We start from the raw sequence: 22,065 nt of genomic DNA, 5'->3' as shown, positions 1-22,065 counted from the left end.
CTTGTGTTCATCACTGTATTTCTGTGCATCTTCGATGGAATCTGATTTCTTTCATCTGACAACATTGGACAAATGCAAATAGTTTAGATGTATAATATCCTACTTTCCCCATCAATGATGTAAATACTGTTCAAAACCAGTTTTGTATGCATATTTCAAATATATTAGCATTAGCAGAGGCACACGATGCAAGAAAGCAAGCTTATGCAGCATCAGCCAAAAAAAAAAAAAAAAAAAAAAAAAAAAAACACAGACACTACGATTTCACCCATCCATTCGTTCCAAATACCTATCCAGCTCAGCCTTAAATTTATTTAGGCTATCAACTTCCACGACAAAAGATGGAAGTCTGTTCTATCAATCAACTACCCGCTGGATAAGGGCAAACTTCCACACATCCTACACAGTTGTTATCCTACAACTGTGCTTCTACCAAGAAAGGTTTCAGTCCTGCAAATTGTAGTGTCCATAGACTAGGCACCTGCAAGGTCATCTGGTTGAGATGTTTAAGGCTTTGAATGGCTTGAGCAAACTTATTGCTGATGCATTTTTTTTGTAACTAACAATCCTACAAATATTCTTGGTGTTTATCAAATATTTCATATTACAAAAAGTACAAGTTGCATGATACTGTTTACAATTATATTTTTATCACTTTTACAGCTTAAACCCCATACACTTGTTTTAAATTGTACTATTGTAAAAAAAAAAGATATGCACAATTTAAAAATTGTGTGGATGATTTTCTTAGTTACAGTGTCTGAAAGATGAGGTACAACATCCAGCGGTAGTCTACCAATGTACATTAACTCCAGATCCCTTGGTGATGATTTTTGGTTTAAAATGTCTTGATGGAATTGTTCTCCCTACTCATTACTCACTGTGCAAAGGTTTTCAGAAAAGAAGTCTAAACATGAATATAAATGAAGTTTTAGTTACAAATGACATACTATTTCTTTACAAACAGTTTTTGTATATGTGAGACCTGTGGTTGCCAAAAGGTTTCTACAAAGTCAGTAGGCCTGATACAAATGAGCATTAAGATGCAAGAGTAGTCGCACATGCTATTTGAGTGTAATGTGGTTCAAGACTGCATGACTGCTAAATAAGATTATTGATTGTATTCACGATTTATTGTCAACTCCTCTGATTTGGCTATCATGCTGGAGTATGAACAAGAACATTTTTCAAAGATTTCATCCTGCAGAAGCTCTCTGATTTTATATCCCACAAAGATTGCTTCTTTCGCTCTCACAATGCTGATCTTCGGAAATTTCTCAATTGAGTAACAAAACCCTCTTAGCTATTACGTTCACAAAACTCTTCTTTATGCCAAGTTTAATATGGTAAGGTTGGAAATAGTGGCAAATGATGCTAGAGTGCAAGCTTATACAGCATCAGTTAAAAAAAAAAAAAAAAAACTACACAGCAATGAGTTTGCTAGCTACAAAAAATGCATCAGTAATAAGTTTGCTCAAGCCATTCAAGGCCTTAAACATCTCAACCAGATCACCTTGTAGGTGCCTAGTCTATGGACACTGCAATTTGCAGAACTGAAACCTTTCTTGGTATAAGCACCCCTTTGCTCCCATCACAAATCTCGCTGCATATCAGAGCAGTACAACCATCCTAACCAGTACAAGCTTCCTAAAATCCTGTATATAGAACTCAAGATGTGGCCTGACTATTGCTTTATATAATGAGATAATCACCACCATTTATACCTGCTAGCAAAATTCCTGAATATCATTGACAAAACCCTGTGAGCTGTCCTGGCAGTCTGTCAACACTGCTCAGAGAATTTCATGTCTGACTGCACAATTAACCCTAGGTCCTTTTCATTTTCCACTACCCTAAGTATATACCACACATTTCGCACATTACTCTGGAATTACTGAAATTACTGCTTCCCATATGTAGTAAATTGTATTTGTCAATATTAAAGTTCAACTGCTATTTCTCAGCTCAGCATATCTGCCTAATCTTTCTAGATCTTGTTTGCAGCAGCAGCAGCATTAGCAATTAGCATTAGTAGAGGCATAGGATGCAAGAAAGCAAGCTTATGCAGCATCAGCCAAAGAAAAAAAAAATAAATAAACCCCTTCCACTCCACCCCTCCGTTTATTCAAAATAACTGTCCAGCTGGGACTAAATTTATTTAGGCTATCAACTTCCACAACAAGGGATGGAAGTCTGTTCCACCAACCAACTACACGCTGGCTAAAGGCAAATTTCCACACACCTATCCTACATCAGTCTTTCCTCAATTTGAATTTATGCCCTCTCAGGTGATTATTCTGAGCAAGAAGCAGTATCCCATCTGCATTGAGCATGCTCAAACCATTCAAGGCTTTGTACATCTCTATCAGATCACCTCGCCGGTGCCTGGTCTCCAGACACTGTAATTTGCAAAACTTAAACCTTTCTTCATAAGAGCAACCCTTCATTCCATTCACTAATCTTGTTGCCCTTCTCTGTACTCGTTCCAGCAGCTCTACATCCTTCTTGAAATGAGGCCTCCAGACCTGTATACAGTACTCAAGGTGCGGCCCGACCATTGCCTTATACAAGGGAATAATCACCTCCCTATCCCTGCTAGAAAAATTCCTGTATATCATTGATAAGACACCATGAGCTACTCTTGCAGCCCGTCTGCACTGCTCAGAGAACTTCATATCTGCCTGCACAATTACCCCCAGGTCCTTTTCATTCTCTACCACTGTCAGTGTAGTACCACAGAGTTGATACGTTGTTCTGGGGTTGCTGTTTCCCATATGTAGTACTTTACATTTGTCAATGTTAAACTTCATTTGCCACCTCTCACTCAGCCTATCTGCTCAACCTTTCAAGATCCTGTTGCAGCAGCATAGCGTCCTTAACGACCCTGCCAACCTTTGTATAGTCTGCAAACTTGGACATTAAGCTTGATATACCATCATCAGTATTATTTATAAATACAGAAAACAACAATGGACCCAACACTGAACCCTGAGGGACTCCACTAATAACATTAGACCATGATGAGCAGTGTCCATTAATTACCACTCTGTCTTCTGCCACTCAACCATCCCTTTATCCATAGCAACAATTTTCCACCAATGCCACACTGCTCCAATTTGTGCAGCAGTCTTCCATGTGCAACAGTATCAAAAGCCTTTCTAAGATCCAAATATATAATATCAAAGTTATTCCCTGCATCCAATTCTTTTGTGACTACATCATAGTATCCAATCAAATCGGTCAGGCAAGACCTTCCCTTAATAAAACCATGCTGTGTCTGAACTATAACTGAATTCTTGTCAAGATGATCCTGCAGTGCTTCTTTAACCAGTGCTTCCATTAATTTTCCTGGAACAGAAGTTAAACTCACAGGTCTATTAATTACTTGTGTCAGCCTTTGATCCTCCTTTGTGAATTGGGGTTACATTTGCACTTCTCCAGTCTGTGGGTACCTCCCCTGAGTCCAAGGAAGCTCTCATAATTATGGCTAATGGATTGCTTACTTCCTTTGTTGCCTCCCTTGATATAACTGGATAGATCCCATCCACCCCAGGTGCCTTTCTTGTATTTATCTTCAACAATTTCACCTCCACTTTACTCTCAATTATTACAATATCATCTAGCTCACTGCCAGTGTTTACTTCATCTATGGCATTCCCCTTCCTGAATAACTCCTCATGTGTGAATGTAGATGCAAAATATTGATTTAGTTTGTTAGCTACCTGAGCAGGATCATGAACAGTTGAACCATCGATATCAAGTGGACCAATCTGATTCATCCCCTTCCTTCTAGAGTTTACATAAGTAAAGAACTCCTTGCTGTTTTTCTTTGCATCCCTTGGCAAAGATTTCTCGTAATCTGCCTTCGGCTGCCTAATCTCCTTTGTAACTTGGTTACAGATCAACTTATATCTATCATAGGCTTCTGTGTCACATGTTAATTTATATGTATCCCATGCATTTTTCTTCTCTGCCATATGTCTCATTAGTTCATCTGACATCCATTTAGGCGTGAACCTTGAACAATATTTCTTAGTTGGTATGTAAAGCCTAGTAGCTTCGAAGATAAGTTCTTTGAATGCTTCCCATTTTGAGTTTGCTGTTGATAACATCATCAGTTGGTCCCATTGTATAGAATTTAAATACCGACTCAGACCATTGTAGTCGCCTTTACGAAAGCAATAACCCTTCCCTTTTCCTCTGATGGTAGTTACCTCCTTGAGTAAATCCCACTTCATCACACTGTGATCACTGCCACCTAGTGGTTCCTGCATCTCCAGATTCTTAATGCATGAAGAATCACTACTGATAATCAAATCAAGAGTATCTCCCTCTAGTTGCCTCCAGAACATGCTGATTTAGAAAATAATCATCCAATAAATCCACAAAAGCCTTGCTAGTGTGTGAGTGACCAACCCACAAATTCCAGCCAATATCTGGGAAATTAAAATCCCCCATTATAAGACTCTCTGATTTACTGGCCCACTCTATTTCCCTGTACAGTTTCTTATTATACTCATCAGAGTCATTAGGCCTATAGCACACTCATACTCTCAATTTTGATCTCCCAATGCTTATGTCACACCAAACTGACTCGACACTGCACTGTCCAGCGATGTCGACTGGCTTCACTTCCTTGGATTTTAGGTGTTTCTTAACTAATAGCATAACCCCTCCTCCCTTCCTATCCTGTCTATCCTTTCTGTAGACGTTGTACTCCCCAAATTCCAGTTCTGCATTACTTATATCTGTGTGACACCACGTCTCTGATATCCCAAAAATATCCGCCTATGATGCTTTGAGCAATACCTCAAATTCATCAAATTTATTTACCAAACTCCTAGCATTGGTGTACACACAAGTATACATGCACCTGTTCTTTTTCTTAGCTACCCTAACACAACCCATGTGTTTACTTGTACCCCAATGACCCCCAGCAGTCTCTGAAATATCCTGCATCTTATTTTCCAAGCTGCTGCTCATTCCAATAGAAGCAGTGCAAGAATCACTTTCACCTCTGCCAGTGGCTACTATTAATCTATTAGTCCTTGTATCCCCACAATCTAGCAGTTTTCCGACACACCTAACACTGCCTCGATAGCATCAGCAAACATTCTTGCACCCTTTCTATTTAAGTGTATCCCATCCCTGTAGAAGCAGTCTCTCCTGTTAACAAGTACAGACCAGGTTGAAAAAAATTCTACCCCTTGAGCCTTGCACAATCTTTCCAGGGCTGAATTGATCGACAGGGCTCTCATCATATACTCCCTTCTATCGTGTCTGGGCAGAATTGCAGACACTTTCAAATTCAACCCTAATTCATGGCTTTTTTCAACAGTGACCTGTACTTGTTAAGTAATTCCGCCGGTCTGCTACTCTTAATATCATTAGTGCTAACGTGTACAACTATATCACCTTTTGTGCCCTTAAAAGATGATATCCGCTCTACGTCATCAACCTTTGCCCCTGGCAGACATACCCTGTCTGCCAGGGCCAAAGGACCTGTTCCACCTATCCTTTTTATGTAATGAGTTTTAAAAGTGGATATAATGCCTTGATCCAATGGCTGAAAAATAAGTTTTATTAACCTAGTACAACTGTGATGGTAGAAACATAACTTTGGATGACTTAAATCTTTTGGATGGCCTGGCATGCTATCCAATGGTAATAAAACTTTGAAATCTAAAATTTTCCCTCAAATTCAACAAGCATAAGTACAATAATACAGAACATAACACGGGGACTTCCTAACAAAATAAAATACAGGGATTTCTCAATAATTTTTTTTTTCACTAGAGAGTCAACAGCGGGGGGATGTTGAAAAATCACATTCAACATAATAGCAGCGTTTTCCCTGCACAAAAGCTCAAAAAATACCGTGTTATGCGGGGTTTGCCGAAATTCTCTAACCGTGTTAGAGCGAAACCTTGTTATATAAGTATAGTGTTGTGCGAGGATTGCTGCAATTTATCAGTCGTGTTAGAGCAAAACAGTGTTGTAGAAGTATAGTGTTATAAGGGACAGTTCTTGACACAACTGCCTGTACAGTTCTTTGTTGTACACAGAGTCATTAGGCCTATAACACACTACTACTCTCATTTTTTCTTTACCAGTGCTTATTGCACTGCCACCCATATGTCAACTGGATGCACTGCCTTAAATTTTATGTGCTTCTTAACTAAGAGCATAACCTCTCCCCTCTCCTATCTACATTGTACTCGTATTCAAATTGTGCATTTGGTATATCTGAGTGACACCATGTCTCTGAAGCCTCGACCATGTCTGCATTTGATATCTTGACCAGTACATCAAATTTATTTACTATGCTCCTAGCATTTAGATACAGGTCAGTACACATGCATCTGTTCTTACTCTTAGCTACCCTAACAGCCTGTGTAATTCCTTGTCCTATAAGAACTCCCAGAAGAACTCGAAATCCCAAGCATTTTGCTTTCAAGGCTGCTGATTGTTCCAAAACAAGCAGTGCAAGAACCACTTTCATCTCTGCCTGTGTCTATTGTTAATCTGTTAGTCTGCATATTCCCCCCCCCCCCAAGCTAGCAGTTTTCTGACCCATCTAACACTGCCTCTACAGCATCAACAAATATTTTTGCAGCCTTTCTATTCAAGTGTATCCCAACCCCGTTGAAGCAGTTTTTCCTGTTAACAAGCACAGACCACAATGAGAAAGTTTCTGCCCCAAGAGTCTTGCACACTCTCCAGGGCCAAATTGATTGAATTGACAAGGCACTTAGCATATACTCTCATTTTTGTCTGGACAGAATTGCAGACTCTTCCAAATTTAACCCTAACTTTGACTTTTTTTTTCAATATTGCCCTGTACTTGTTAAGTAAATCTGCAGATCTTCTACTTTTAATGTCATTAGTTGTAACTGTTGCACATGGAAGACAGTTGTATAAATTGGAAAGGTATGGCCTTAAGGGTAAGGTGCTACAATGGACAAAGGGATGGTTGAGTGGGAGACGACAGTGAGTGGTAATCAATGGACACTGCTCTTCGTGGACAAATGTTATTTGTGGAGTTCCTCAGGGTTCGGTGTTGTGCCCATTGTTTTGTATATTTATCAATGATATTGAAGAAGGTATATCAGGTTTAATATCCAAGTTTGCAGATGATGGTCGGCAGGGTTATTAATGACAGTAAAGACAGTATGCTATTCCAACTGGATCTAGGTAAGTTGGGCAAATGGGCTGAGAAGTGGCAACTGAAGTTTAACATTGACAAATGCAAAGTACTGCATATGGGTAGCAATAACCGAAGAGAAATGTACCAACTGTGTAGTACCACACTCAGGGAAGTGGAAAGTGATAAAGACCTGGGGGTAATTGTGCAGTCAAATATGAAGTTTGCTGAGCAATGCAAGGGCAGGCCATGGAGTCTTGTTAATGAAATATAGGAATTTTGCTAGCAGGGACAGGAAGATGATTATCCTATTATACAAGGCAATGGTCAGGCCACACCTAGAGTACAACGTACAGGTCTGGAGGCCTCATTTTAGGAAGGATATAGTTGCTAGGACGAGTACAAAGAAGGGCAACAAGATTGGTGAGGGGAACACAGGGGTGCTCTTACAAAGAAAGTAGTAGTAGTAGTGGCATGTGATGCAAGAAAGCAAATGTATGAGCTTATGCAGCATCAGCCAAAAAAAAAAAAAAAAAAAAAAAAAAAATCACACCATTCCCTCCAAATGCCTGTCCAGTTGTTCCTCCTTAAATTTATTCAACCTCTCAACTTCCACAACGAAAGATGGAAGTTTGTTACAGCAATTAACCACCCGATGGCTAAAGGCAAATTTCCGCACATCTATTCTACATCTGTCTTTTCTTAATTTGAATTTATGCCCCCTTAGGTTTGTAATCTGAACAAGTGGAAGGATCCCATCAGAATTCAGCGTGCTCAACCCATTCAAGGCCTTATATACCTCAATCAGATCACCACGCAGGTGCCTAGTCTCCAGCCACTGCAATTTGCAGCACTTAAGCCTCTCTTGGTAAGAGGATCCCTTCATTCCCCTCACCAATCTTGTTGCCCTTCTCTGTACACGCTCAAGTAAATCTACATCCTTCCTAAAATTAGGCCTCCAGACCTGTACGCAGGACTCAAGGCATGGCCTGACCATTGCCTTATACAGAGGGATAATCACCTCCTTTTCATTGCTAGCAAATTTCCTATATATCATTGACAAAACCCCATGACCTGCCCTGGCAGCCTGTCTGCATTGCTCAGAAAACTTCATATCTGCTTGCACAATTACTCACAGGTCTTTTTCATTTTCTACCACTTTAAGTGTAGTACCACACAGTTGGTACGTTTCTCTGGGGTTACTTCTAACCCATATGCAGTACTTTGCATTTGTCAAGGTTAAACTTCAGTTGCCACTTCTTAGCCCATCTGCCCAAATTATCTAGATACTGTTGCAGTAGCACACTGCCATTACTATCATTAACAACCCTGCCAACCTTTGTATAATCTGCAAACTTCGACATTAAGCCTGATATACCTTCATCAATATCATTGATAAATATACAAAACAACAGTGGACCTAACACCGAACCCTGTGGGACTCCACTAATAACATTAGTCCAAGAAGAGCAGCACCCATTGATTACCACCCTCTGTCTTCTCGCACTTAACCATCCTTTTATCCATTGTAGCAACTTACCCTTAATACCATTCTGCTCCAATTTGTACAATAGTCTTCCATGCGCAACAGTGTCAAAAGCTTTCCTGAAATCCAAATATATGATATCAAAATTATTTTTTGCATCCAGTTTCTTTGTAACCACATCATAATATCCTATCAAATTTGTCAGACAAGACTTTCCCTTAACAAACCCATGCTGTGTCTGAATTATTGCTGCAGTCTTGAGGTGTATAAGGCCTTGAATGGGTTGAGCAAGCTGAATGCTTATGGGATTCTTCCTCTTGCTCAGATTAAGAACCTGGGGGGGGGGGGGGGCACAGATTCAAATTTAGGAAAGACAGTTGCAGAATAGATATGCAGAAATTTGCCTTTAGCCAGCAGGTAGTTGATTGGTATCTGAACAGACTTCCATCTTTTGTTGTGGAAGTTGATAGCCTAAATAAATTTAAGGTTGAGCTGGACAAGAATTTGGAAAGAATGGAGGGGTGAAATGGGAGTTTTTTTTTTTTCTGGCTGATGCTGCATAAGCTTGCTTTCTTGCATCATATGCCTCTACTAATGCTAACATGTATAACAATATCATGTTTAGTAAGGATTATTATTTTAACTATGAAAAAGTATATAAAGAAAGATAATTTTCCTTTCTTGCTTTCTTCAGATACTTTTGAAAAAAAAAAAAAAAAACTAGTATTAAATAAGTTTCAATAAAAGTAGCAACTTAAAATAGTAATAGTAATAATAGTAATAATAGTAATAATAGTAGTAATAGTAATAATAGTAGTAATCGTGGCATGTGATGCAAGAAAGCAAGCCTATGAGCTAATGTAGCATCAGCCAAAAAAAAAAAAAAAAAAAAAAATCCATAACCATTCCCTCTAAATGTTTGTCCAGTTCCTCCTTAAATTTATTTAACCTATCAACTTCCAAAACAACAGATGAAAATTTGTTCCAGCAATTAACCACCCGCTGGCTAAAGGCAAATTTCTGCATATCTATTCTACTGCTATCTTCCCTCAATTTGAATTTATGCCCCTCAGAATTATAATCTGAGCAAACAGAAGAATCCCATCAGAATTCAGCGTGCTCAACCCATTCAAGGCCTTATACACCTCAAACAGATCCCCTTGCAAGTGCCTAGTCTCCAGTTGCTGCAATTTGTAGTACTTAAGCCTTTCTTCGTAAGAGGACCCCTTCGTTCCCCTCACCAATCTTGTTGCCCTTCTCTGTACACGCTCAAGCAAATCTACATCCTTCCTAAAATTAGGCCTCCAGACCTGTATGCAGTACTCAAGGCATGGCCCCAACCATTGCCTTATAAAAAGGGATAATCACCTCCTTTTCCTACTAGCAAAATTCCTGTATATCATTCACAATACCCCATGACCTGCTCTGTCAGCCTGTCTGCATTGCTCAGAAAACTTCATATCATCTGACTACATAATGACTCCCAAATCTTTTGCATTTACTACCACCCTAAGTGTAGTGCCACACATTTGGTACATTTCTCTGGGATTACTTCTACCCATATGCAGTACTTTGCATTTGTCAATGTTAAACTTCAGTTGCCACTTCTTAGCCCATCTTTCCAAATTTTCTAGATCCTGTTGCAGTTGCAAACTGCCATTACTGTCATTAACAACCCTGCCAACCTTTGTATCCTCTGCAAACTTTGACACTAAGCCTGATATACCTTCATCAATATCACTGATAAATATACAAAACAATATTGGACCCAACACCGTACCCTGTGAGACTCCACTAATAACATTAGTCCATGAAGAGCAGCACCCATTGATTATCACCCTCTGTCTTCTCCCACTCAACCATCCTTTTATCCACTGTAGCAAATTACCCTTAATACCATTCTGCTCCAATCTGTACAGTAGTCTTCCATGTGCAACAGTGTCAAAAGCTTTCCTGAAATCCAAGTATGTGATATCAAAATTATTTTTTTGCATCCAGTTCCTTTGTAACCACATCATAATATCCTATAAAATTTGTCAGACAAGACTTTCCCTTAATATGCTGTGTCTGAATTATTGCTGTAGTCTTTTTTAGATGATCCTGCAATGCATCTTAGTAATAATTAGTAATTGATTGGTCGCAGATTACTTGGCACTAGGGACTCAATAATTGATTACTTTTTAACTAATGAGAAATTTTTTTACAATCAATTCACAGTTATCTTTCCTTAATTTGAATGTCTTCTTTTTGTGCCATTTTAGAAAGAGAAAATGTTCCCACATCAGCATTTGCTTGGCCTTTTAGGACTTCAGATTAGATCTCAATAGATGCCTAGTTTCCAAGCTCACAGAACTAGAGTCTCCTGTGTGAGAATCACCTCCTTGCATCTACAGTTAGCTTTATTTTAGTTAGCTTTCCTTTATGCTTTCAAGCAAGCCAATATTTTTCTGAAATGAGTCCTGCACACCTGCATATAGTATTCAAATCTAGTCTGTCTGGTATAGTGACAATGTGCAGCAAAAGCCTGTGGTTCCTTGCACTGTGTGGCAGGCGCTATTACTACATTACTATTACTATAATTACTTCTTTACCTCCATTCACAAAATTCCTGTAAAGGTCATCATGTGGTACTCCATGCACTGTCCTTGCAGCCATGCTGTACTTTTGAAAGAAATTCATATTCTGTATTACAACTTCAAGATCTTTTTCATCTTCAACAATGTTGAGTGAGCTAATGCCAGTTGATGTTTTAACTTTGCATCTGATCTGGACACAGAACCTTTCAACAGTTTTATCCTAGTTGTTTTTGAAAAATTTATCACTGTTTTCACATAATAAAGACAAGAACAGAAGCTTAATATTCTCAAGATGGATGCTACTCTGCAGGAAGCAACATATGTACTTTCAGATAGCAATGTGAAGCATATCAAACTGGAAATAAATTTTGAAATAAACCTGAAAATAGAAGTATCTAATATTATTTACTATATATATATATTTTTTTTTTATTAATTTTTTAATAATATTTATATACATAGGATGAAATGTGTGTGCACATTTTTGAAATCTCGTTTGTTTTTTTTTTTTTTTTTAGGAGCATTAGCAACTAAGGCCATATTGCTCCGGGGATATGCGGTGGTCATTCTCTGACCTTTCTGCATCCTCCGTATTTGGTGGTCATGGGCTCGAACCCCGGTCTAATCAAGAAGCGTGTGCTATGCACTGCCACTCCTGCTCACCTGGCTATGGAGGAACCTTGAAATCTCATCCATTTAATTGTCTTTTAAACTGGACAATGGAAGAGACCAAGAGACTGATGACTAATAGAAACCATTTTGTCTAAAACTTTTATTTGTAATTTTCTGTAGAATTATTTATTTTTTTGAGAATAAAAGGTGCAACAAGAGAATATTTTTAAATTAAAAATTTTTTTTTTTACTAAAACTTAAGATATATATACACAGTAAGACTGCAATCTATTAAATTAAGTAAAGATGAAATATCAGCCCTATTCAAGTAGAATGGGGGGGGGGATTATTTTTCAGAAATTAAAAAAGGAAAACATCTGTCAGGTGGCTCACCACTGTTTTGGTTACAATCTGGAGTGCCACCATTAAGCTAACAAAAATTAAAAGAAAAGGCCATACGCACAGACACCTGAGGAATTCCACTTTTAACATTAGTTCACTTGTAGCATTGCCTATATGTATCCACTATTTGTCTTCTACCAGTTAACCAACCATTGAGCAATTGCAGAACCTTAACACCACACGTCTTGATCCTTACAAATTAAGGATTTCTACTGGACTGGGTCAAAAGCTTTACTGAATTTTAAGTAAATGATATCAAATTTATCCCTGCATCCAGTTCCATAACACCTTATCACAATGGTCACACAGATCCTACCTGAACAAAATCGTGGTACAACTCATATCATTACTACTAGAAAATTAACCCTGTATTACATTCTTTTTCACAGATTTCACTATTTCCCTCTAATAACTTTGGATAGCATAGAAAGATTACAAAATTTATATCTATAATAATGTAGGTGCAAAGTTCCAGAAGAGTAATTACTGAAGTGATAAAATAGAAGTTAAAGTCAAATCTAGTTAGAAAAAAAAAAACAAACTCACTGATGTAATCTGTGGATTAGGACATGGTTGCTTCCTGTCTAACCATGATGTAGGGGCAATGTCACATTGATCATGCACTTGACAGGAACCTCCTCGTTCTTGACACCAGCCACATTTGTATTTTTCTGGGAGTTCAAGGCATATTCCACAGTTCAGTGCCATTCCAGAACACCTATAAATTAAGACTGAAAAAAGTAATGAATAAAAAAAAAAATTAACACTAATCAGAACTGATAACTGCTGTACTAAGGATGCAAAGTTTAATAAATTTCAGTGTCAATAAAAATTTATATTTAAGTTAGCACATTGCACTGGACTTATTGAAAAACTACCCCATATTATCAGCCTGTGAATGCTGAAATCTGGTGTTACTCTATCACCAAAACAGTCAAAGCACTAAGGATAGTGCTTTCCTCCCAAAAAATAGTCAATCAACCAACCAATCCTTTATTTTTAACTTCTTATTCAAGTATTGAGCAATAGCCAGTAGTCAAATTCTGCAGTAGTTTCCTAATGCAGCCTAACCTACATATATTCAAACAATAATATAAAACTAAATAAAATAAGGAAAGAGATCTAGAATATTGCTAAGATTTTGCCATGCCAAAATGATCGGTCAAGCTTGCTGTGGTTTTAGCGTAATGGAGATACAAGTAAGCAAACTGCAAGATGAAGTCAATGTATTGCCAGAAAAAATACATGAATCACTGTTAATGTTGATTGGGCACTTGGTATATTGGTAAATTAAGCAGTTTCAATGAATTTGTAAACTCTTCTAGGCATGATGGATGTACTGAATACAAATGAAAATTTGTTTTAATTGCAATGTTAAATTTTACTGATGAGATGCATTTAAATAGAAGGTGTGTAAGGATATAAGCTGATGCTATAGAGGCAGTGTTAGGTGGGTTGGAAAACTGGTAGCTTGGAGGAATTCACAGATTAAGAGATTAACTAGATTGGTTTAGTTGTTTTTTTTTTTTTTAGGAGCATTAGCAACTAAGGCCATATTGCTCCGGGGATATGCGGTGGTCATTCCCTCACCTTTCCGCATCCTCCGTATTTGGTGGCTCACGGGCTTGAACCCCGGTGTAATCAAGAAGCATGTGCTATGCACTGCTGCTCCTGCCCACCTGGCTACGGAGGCGCCAGATTAACTAGAGCCACAGGAAGAGGTGAAAGTGATTCTTGCACTGCTGTGGGTCATCATGGAACAAGTAAATACATGGGTTGTGTTAGGGTAACTAACAGTAAGAACTTACACGTACATGTACACTAATGTGAGGAGCATAATACATAAATGGTCCTTGAGGCTGACGTAGACATTCAGGTAGGACAAGTTTGGTTTGCTACCTGTGTACTAAAACGCTGATGAAACTGATATTCAGGTGACACTCAAAGTCAAATGGAATGAACTTTAGAGAGGTCCGGTCATTCTGGGATGACCAAATCCTCCACTTGTACCTTTACGATGGTGAGACCATAAGTGATTGATTGATTGATTGATTGATTATGATTTTATTGGTGCATTAGCATCTAAGGCTATTATGCACCTGGATCGTAAGTAACCCTGAGTATAACCCCTGTGTGCAAGTGCTAAAATATGGCACCAAGTATAATAATAATAATAAAATTCTTTAATAAATTAAAGAATTGGTAAAAATTTTTGATTCCCTGCACAGATAACCAGAGGAATCTTAGAAAACATTCACTATACAAGTGACCAATCACAAAAATGCAAAGTTCAGCTACAAAATAACCATTAAAGACAAAATATCTGAACAGTGAATTAATCTTAATATAAAATGATATCGGCATACTAGGACCGGTACTTGCACACCTGTCCTTGACATCATCAAGGATCTTGTGCATGTAGAACCTCTTGCAGGCCATAATGCCTTGGTTCAATGGGTGAATTAAGGCAGTTGTGTTTGGCAGCAAACCGAGGCACTTTATTTTACCATTCTTACTGGACATCTTTCAATATCTGGATATGCAGGGCAGTGTCAAAGATTAGAAGTGCTTTATCTGATAATCTGAAAATTTCAACACTTCTTTCTGGTACCTCTTGACTTTGGGTATGAGGTGATTATGGAATCAATTCTGTGTAAATTCTTGTGTGAACCAAGCATTTTTCTAGTTCTAGTAGATAATAGGCAATATGTTCATACAGTCTTTTAATGCGCTTAGATTCTTAGTCTTGTGATCACAAGACTTTAGCTGATGAGTTCCATCTGCATTGGCACAAAGAAGCTCTGAAAACTTTTACCTGCCACCTTTAGCCAGCAGGTAAAAGTTTTTTACCTGCTGGCTAAAGGCAAATTTTTAGAGGGAATGGATGTGTGAAATGGGGCTTTTTTTTTTTTTTTTTTTTTTTTGGCTGATGCTACATAAGCTTGCTTTCTTGCATCACATGCTTTTACTACTACTACATACAGTAAGACAGCCCAAGATGTCATCCTGATATGACTTGTCAATCAACCATAGGTCTAAGACGATATGGAGCGAGCTGAGTGTCCAAAGTCGCATTTGGGAAGTGTCTATTGAAACTCTGTAGCCTCTGGAGATTTGAGCACAAAGACGGGGTACAGCGGAGGTGTCTTCCTGGCAAATGCCAACCAACTGGGTTCCAGATTTTCATATGATCATGCTAAGATGAACACAGATGAAGGAATGCCTTTATTTTCTGCACGTGGGCACTGTGGACTGTGGGCATGTATTGCAGGTTGGAGCACAGTACAGATTTGAATGTTGTGTAGATCTTATGAGACCACCCATTGGCCCACTTCAGCACCCAGAATCCTAGACCCCATAGTTTGAGGCTGGTGGGAGGTGTGGCTGACCAAACTTCCACGGCATAGGAGATCACACTAATGAAGTACGTTTCGAGGTATTTCGAAATACCTCGAATTGTATTTTGAGGTATTTTTGTTGTTTAAAAGTGAGATTCGCATCCAGGATTCCCCCTAGGAACTTGACATTGTCTGTGAGCATCAGAACCTTTCCTGCTATTTCTGGAAGTAAGGTATCAGCAGACATCAAGTGACTTGGACCAAAGATGAGATAGCTTGACTTCTGGGGATTAACTGAAAGACCAAAAAATTTGGCATATTGGCAGAAAGTATTCCACTAATCCACTTGGAATTCTGACTTCGTCTCTTTAAAAACTGACTTACTGCAGTCCAAATTTCCAAACAGTGAGGTGACTTTCCCTAGTGATTCCTATGTTCACAACTCCAGCTGGCTTCCATTTTCTAGTCACATGGATCCAGCCAATAGAGGTACTGGCTATTTCAAATACTAACGACCTTGCACAAATTGTTCAGTAACCTACCAGAATACCAGATAATCTTAATCACACAGCCAACACCCTTAATCTTTTTCTCACAAACATTCCTTCTAAGTACATAGGCGAGGTGAGTGGTCCTCTAGGCACCTCAGATCAAAACTTGGTGATGGCCTCTTCTCCAATAGAGACTCTCTTGTGCCATTCTCAGCATCAGTGTTGTTCAGCATTATAAGAATGTGAAATGCAGGGTTCTGCAAGATGTCCATTCTTTTCCTTGATTGGATTACTGTTTTAAATCATCTGATGTCAGAGTTTGCTCAGCTTATGTCAGTGAAATTATTCTTGTAGCAAAGAAATTCTTTATTGCACATTCCACCTTAAATTCTTGTCCTTTATCTAAACCTCGGTTTTCCAATAAATGTGCTAAGGCTATTCAATATAATAATGTTGCATATCGGTAATAGTTTTCGGCTAAATCTCCAGGTTCATTTTCTGCCTAACCAAAGCTTGCAACAGTCTTAAAGCAATTATTAATCAGTTCAAACTAGAGTTTGAACCGGCTAAGAGTAGAGACCTTACTTCTAGTTCAAAAGGTAGTTAAGCATTCCATCTCAGATAAAGCTGACCTCTAGCATCCTACTCTTCTTCTAACTTGTGCAGTGATATCAATCAATATAAATGTTAATCGTATTTAGCAGTCATGGGCTTGAACCCCGGTTCAAAGAGTGTGTGCAACTGTATTCATGCTCCTGACCACTCAGTTCCATCAGGCTTATGGTTAGGTCACATCTGGGAAAATGGGGATACTCAGCTACATCAGGCCTATGGTTAGGTCACATCTGGGAAAATGGGGATACTCAGCTACATCAGGCCTATGGTTAGGTCACATCTGGGAAAACGGGAATACTACATATAGGTTTGGAAATCTAATTTTAGGAAATACACATTTTGTCAAGTATTTTAGGAAGGACACCTTTTGTCAAAAAAGGGTGCAGAGAACAGCAACAAGATTAATTGGGGTACATTTGGGTATTCTTAACAGGAAAGACCAAAGTTTGGTAAACTGCAGTGTCTGGAAACTAGATATCTTCACGTCTAACTGAAGTGTGTGAGGCTTTAAATACTGAATTTAAATTAAAAAGGGATTTTTTTTTTTTTTTTTTTTTTTTATGAAAACCCCAAACATGAGAGGTATTAGAACCTATAGTACTTAGTACCTTGATTGGGTTGGAGATTGAGAACACAAAAGAAGATATCTGTTGACATTACACTTGAACTACTGTAGACTGTAATTTTCAGGAAATACATATGAAGGAAGGTTGTTCCAGAAAATGGCAGTTGAATGAATAAATGAAGAAGATGAAAAGTTGGTTCTATGAGTTTGAAGTTGGACAGTAAACGGATGTTGGCGACATGTGTCCGGACTGTTTTGAAAGAGAGAGAGCAGGAATTATAGAAGCTAATTCAGAAGAACAGTGCCCATGGAAGTACCTGTAGAAAAGGCATGCAGCAGAAACAGAACATCTATGAGACAGAAAATGGAGAAACTCTGTTAGAGATGAGTCATTAATTAACCTAACTGCCCTTTCTGAATGGAATCTAGAAACTTGAGAAGTTTTGGGGGCACCACCCCAGATGTGGAAACAATATTCCATGGTAGGATGGATTTGTGATTTGTACAGAGTGAACAGCTGTTTGGAAGAAAAGTAACGCCGAGAGCGAAAGAGAAAACCAAGTTTAATATTCCGAACTCCAGCTGATTTCAGCTACACAGACCCACCTGGTTGAGATGCCGAGGCTTTTGCAATTACTAATGACCTTACATAGATTTACCTATCAGAATACTGGACAATCCCAACTACATCCAACACTCCTGATACTTTTCTCACAAACAACCCTTCAAATTACATGGTTAATGTTAGTGATCCTCTATGAACCTCACTCACAACTTGATAATGGTCTCTTCTCAAATAGAGACAAAAAAATATCACAACCCCCAGAACAGCTTATGTTGTAATAAACGACTGCAGATAGCTTACCAGTCAGTAGTTCATTACTTTTCTGGTTACTTACCACAGTCAAAGATCTCAAAAAAATAAAAATAAAAAAAAATATATATATATATATATAAAAATAAATAAATAAATAAATAAATAATAATAATAAATAAATTAATTAAAAATAATAATAATAATATAATGCATGGTTATGTTTACTAAATTGAAACTAGCAACCAACAATGAAATTAAAAAAAAATAATAAATAAATAAAATAATATAACAAAAAATTTTATAGAATAAAAACTAAAATATATACATAGAAAATATGTGTATATGGATTATCTCGTGTGTCATGTTTTCAGGTTTCTGTAAATATAATGGGGTATGCCTACTACTTTTCTTTAAAGTTGATAAAGGTGCACATACAGGGGAGTGCTGCCATGTTAACAGGGAGCTCGCTTAAGAATCTTGCTTGTTTGAAACTGCTGTTTTAAACCAAGGTGACCCATGTAAGGATCATCTTGGTTTATTGCTTTTATTGCTTGTTCTTTTATTCTTTATCTATATACTCTCATTACTTTCGTTTTATCCATACATTTTAGATTTTTCAATTAAATTGCTTTTCTATTTTCTATAAAAATTTTTTTGTTACATATCATTTTAATTTGATAAAGTATATATTTTAATAAAGTTTCATTCCTTATATTTCATCAGTGTTCAAAAGATTTATTTTATCTTTGTCAAAATTTTCTATAATTAATTCATGATTACACCACTAAATTTCACCTTTCTTAATTACACATATGAAGTGACACTTATTCCATTTAGTGGACCTATCTCACTGCTGGCTATTTCTCTCAATTTTCACATCAGGAGTATTTGAGGATATCTACAACTTGTGTGGCAGACAGTGGATCAATAAAGTTTTATACTGAAGCTATTATCTACCACTGCACAGTTTTATGCAGTGGTAGATAATAGCTTCAGTATAAAACAAATATATACAAATAGTAAGCTGTTAGCTAGTTAAAGTAACTATAGATTACAAAAGTAAGATTTATTGAAAACCCAAAATGCTTGGGGCTCAAATTAAAAGTCAGTGGAAACCATACAAAAAATAATGACTACAAAGTACATAATGGAAAGGGCATTAATGTACTGAAAAAAAGATATGGCACTGTTACATAGAAAAAGTGTATGTGAATCCTAAAATTTTGCTATTAAGTAAATTTGTACTCTTTCCTGACATTTTACATGTTCCTTATTATTAAGGAATTTAATATACATTTTAAAAGGAAAGAAGTAATAAATATTTATGAATATAAATTATTATACGAAGTGCAACAATAAAGTTCCTGGACTGGTTCTATTGTGGTCACGTTTGATGAGTTTCAAAATACATGAAGAGGTATATTGTAGTTCGCACTTCCTCCAACAAATGGTGGTGCAGAGATTAACCATTAGGCTGACAGGTTGCAAGTAACAACCAGGTTTCATTAGTAGTGTTAATGCTCCATGTCATGATTTTGCAATGGAACAACAAACAAATATTGAAGTTTGTTGTAAACTGGGAAAAATCTGCAACAGAACATATGAAATATTAAAAATTGTTTATGGTGATAAAATGTTAAGTTGTATAAGCAGTTCAAAGACATAGGTGAGGATGATTGCAATAACCCAAGAAGAGGGTGTCCACCAATCTCTTGAAATAGGGACAGTTACAAAATTTTGGGAAATTGTGGCTAGATCTCAATATTTGACACTCACAATGACGGTTGACAAGTTGGATAAGAATAAGGAGACAATTCATCAACTTCTGCATGAAGATTTAGGGAAAAACAAAGATCTATGCAAAATTTGCATGACACAGCCTTTCAGATGAGCAGAAGCAATGAAATCATCATTCATAGACATCATCCAGAATTGTTGAGAAATCCAAATTTCCTCAACTGTATTGTCACTGAAGATGAGTGTTAGTTATTTCAGTATGGCTCAAAGATGACAGGTAAAAGCATAGAGCAGGCTTCAAAATCATTAGCAAGGTGGTCCAAAAAGTTTCTTTTACAAAAGTAGAGGATCAAGACAATGCTAATCATGTTTTTTGACAAATTCACAAGGAATATATACCTGAAAGGAAGAGAGAGAGTCAATGCTGTGTTCTACATTCAAGTTCTTCAAGGATGAAGCGCATTTCCCAGGTGAAGCCACAATTTCAAGAGAAAGTCAGTTGATTCTTGATGCATGACAATGCCCTTGCCTTGCTTGTTATTAAGACATTTCTGATGAAATGTGGCACTGTACAGATCAACCATCCACCTACTCTCCCGAATTAGCACCACTGGTGCTAGTTTGGCAGAGCATTTTTCTTTATATTGAGGACAAAGAAAATTGCAACTACCGAACTGAATATCATCATTTTGGACACTATCACTGACTCTTTTAAGAAGCTTTTAGAACAGAGTAACATGTGCATTCAATTAGGTGGCAATTACTTTGAATAAAAATAAATCATTTTTGGGCTCCTTCACTTTGTGTTCTTTTTATTGCACCAGTCCAGGAACTTTATTGCCCCACCTTGTGTATTTTATATAACACCAAATTTTAATGCAATAACTGTAAATTTACCATGAATATTGTCGGGGTTATCAAAAGGTTTTGTGCCATCCCAGATAACTGCAAAAGCTGCAGTAATATTTGGTGCTTGAGTACCATAAGAAAACTGTAAACAAAATTATATGCATTAAAATTGTGGAATGTTGATTTATAACTTCAACAAAATTTCAAAAGTATTTTATCATAAAATTTAAGTTTTGCATGGACTACTTAAAAAAAAAATAAAAACTGATTTACTGTCAATTCCAAACAATCTAAATAAAAAATATGAATAAATTTTATATAGCAAAAATAGAGACCAATAAAACCATAAGTATGGTCACATCAACAAATCTTTTTCAAGAATTTCCTTCTTAAAAAAATCTTATAGATTAGTGGTTCCCAATTAAACCCACACACTTGCATACTTTATAAAGACCATTTAAACCATGCAGGAAAGGTATTAAGGAGTCAAGAAAGACTGCTATAAAATAACTGATATGTAATGATCTCTGTGAAGGGATCATTATATATTTAATATATATCACATTACAGTACAATAATATTTTTAATCTGGTTTCCAGTAGATTCATAACATATTAAGAATTTTTAAATAAAGATATCTTAGGTGGCAGTCACCATAGCATATTAATGTGAGATTTATTCACAGGCCATTAAAAATTTTATACCAACTAATAGATACTGTGCAAGATTAAGATCAAAATGGATATCAGATGAACTGTTGAGCCTAGTGGCAGAGTAGAAAAATGAAGGGGATGATAAATTTTTCAGGGTATACAGAATCCTACAATAAGTACAGAATAGTGTGAAATTAAGGGATTTAGTGTGATTAGGAAGGATAGAGGAGATTATGAGAAGTCTTCAGGTAAAAATGCAAATAAAAGCAGCAAGAAAGTCTTTGGACATGTTAACACTAAGATGAAAAGCATGACCCATGTTGGTCACAATGGTAACCCTTGATGAACCTGTAAGGACTGCTGTCAAACAACAAATTGGTCAACAACGAATTCAGGTCCTTGAGGTTGTCACAGACATTCTCTCAGATATGCCAGACAAGCTGTACTTGCTACCTGGGAGTCTAAAACGCTGATGGAACTGATATTCGGGTGACACTCAAATCAAGTGGACCCAATTTCGGCGAAGTCCGGACAGTCTGTGACAGCCAAATCCTCTGCTTGCACCTTCACGATGGTGGGACTGTTAGTAATCCTGGGTATAACCTCCATGCACATGCACACTGTGGGTGATCACCCAGGTGCGAACCAATGTAAGCAGGGGTCGAGGTGTGGTGGTGCCCACACCACATGAAGGAATGCCACCCCTCTGTGTTACCAGGCAATATTAGGTGGTAGTTGCCTCTCATCAACAGGTGAAATACAACCACTTTGCTTATTGGA

The 22,065-nt window shown here is 37.4% G+C and overlaps 1 protein-coding gene across 4 annotated transcripts in view; it reads right to left on the bottom strand.

Annotated features, from left to right (window-relative positions):
- Nucleotides 1-22,065, bottom strand: part of LOC150080768 (plexin-A2-like) — a 1,384,718-nt gene that overhangs the window by 336,349 nt on the left and 1,026,304 nt on the right. For all 4 annotated transcript variants that reach the window (XM_090381170.1, XM_090381171.1, XM_090381172.1 and 1 more), the window contains 2 exons: nucleotides 20,681-20,774; nucleotides 12,767-12,951 (listed from right to left, as the gene is read on the bottom strand). In XM_090381170.1, the coding sequence (XP_090237296.1) occupies nucleotides 12,767-12,951; nucleotides 20,681-20,774 (279 nt within the window). The remainder of the gene's footprint in view (nucleotides 1-12,766; nucleotides 12,952-20,680; nucleotides 20,775-22,065) is intronic.

This window comes from Mastigoproctus giganteus, chromosome 9 (genome assembly GCF_048544385.1).
Source record: "Mastigoproctus giganteus isolate SK-2022 chromosome 9, ASM4854438v1, whole genome shotgun sequence".
Lineage (NCBI taxonomy): Eukaryota > Metazoa > Arthropoda > Arachnida > Uropygi > Thelyphonidae > Mastigoproctus > Mastigoproctus giganteus.
Note: the sequence above shows the minus strand (reverse complement) of the source record. Positions and strands in the feature narration are given on the sequence as shown.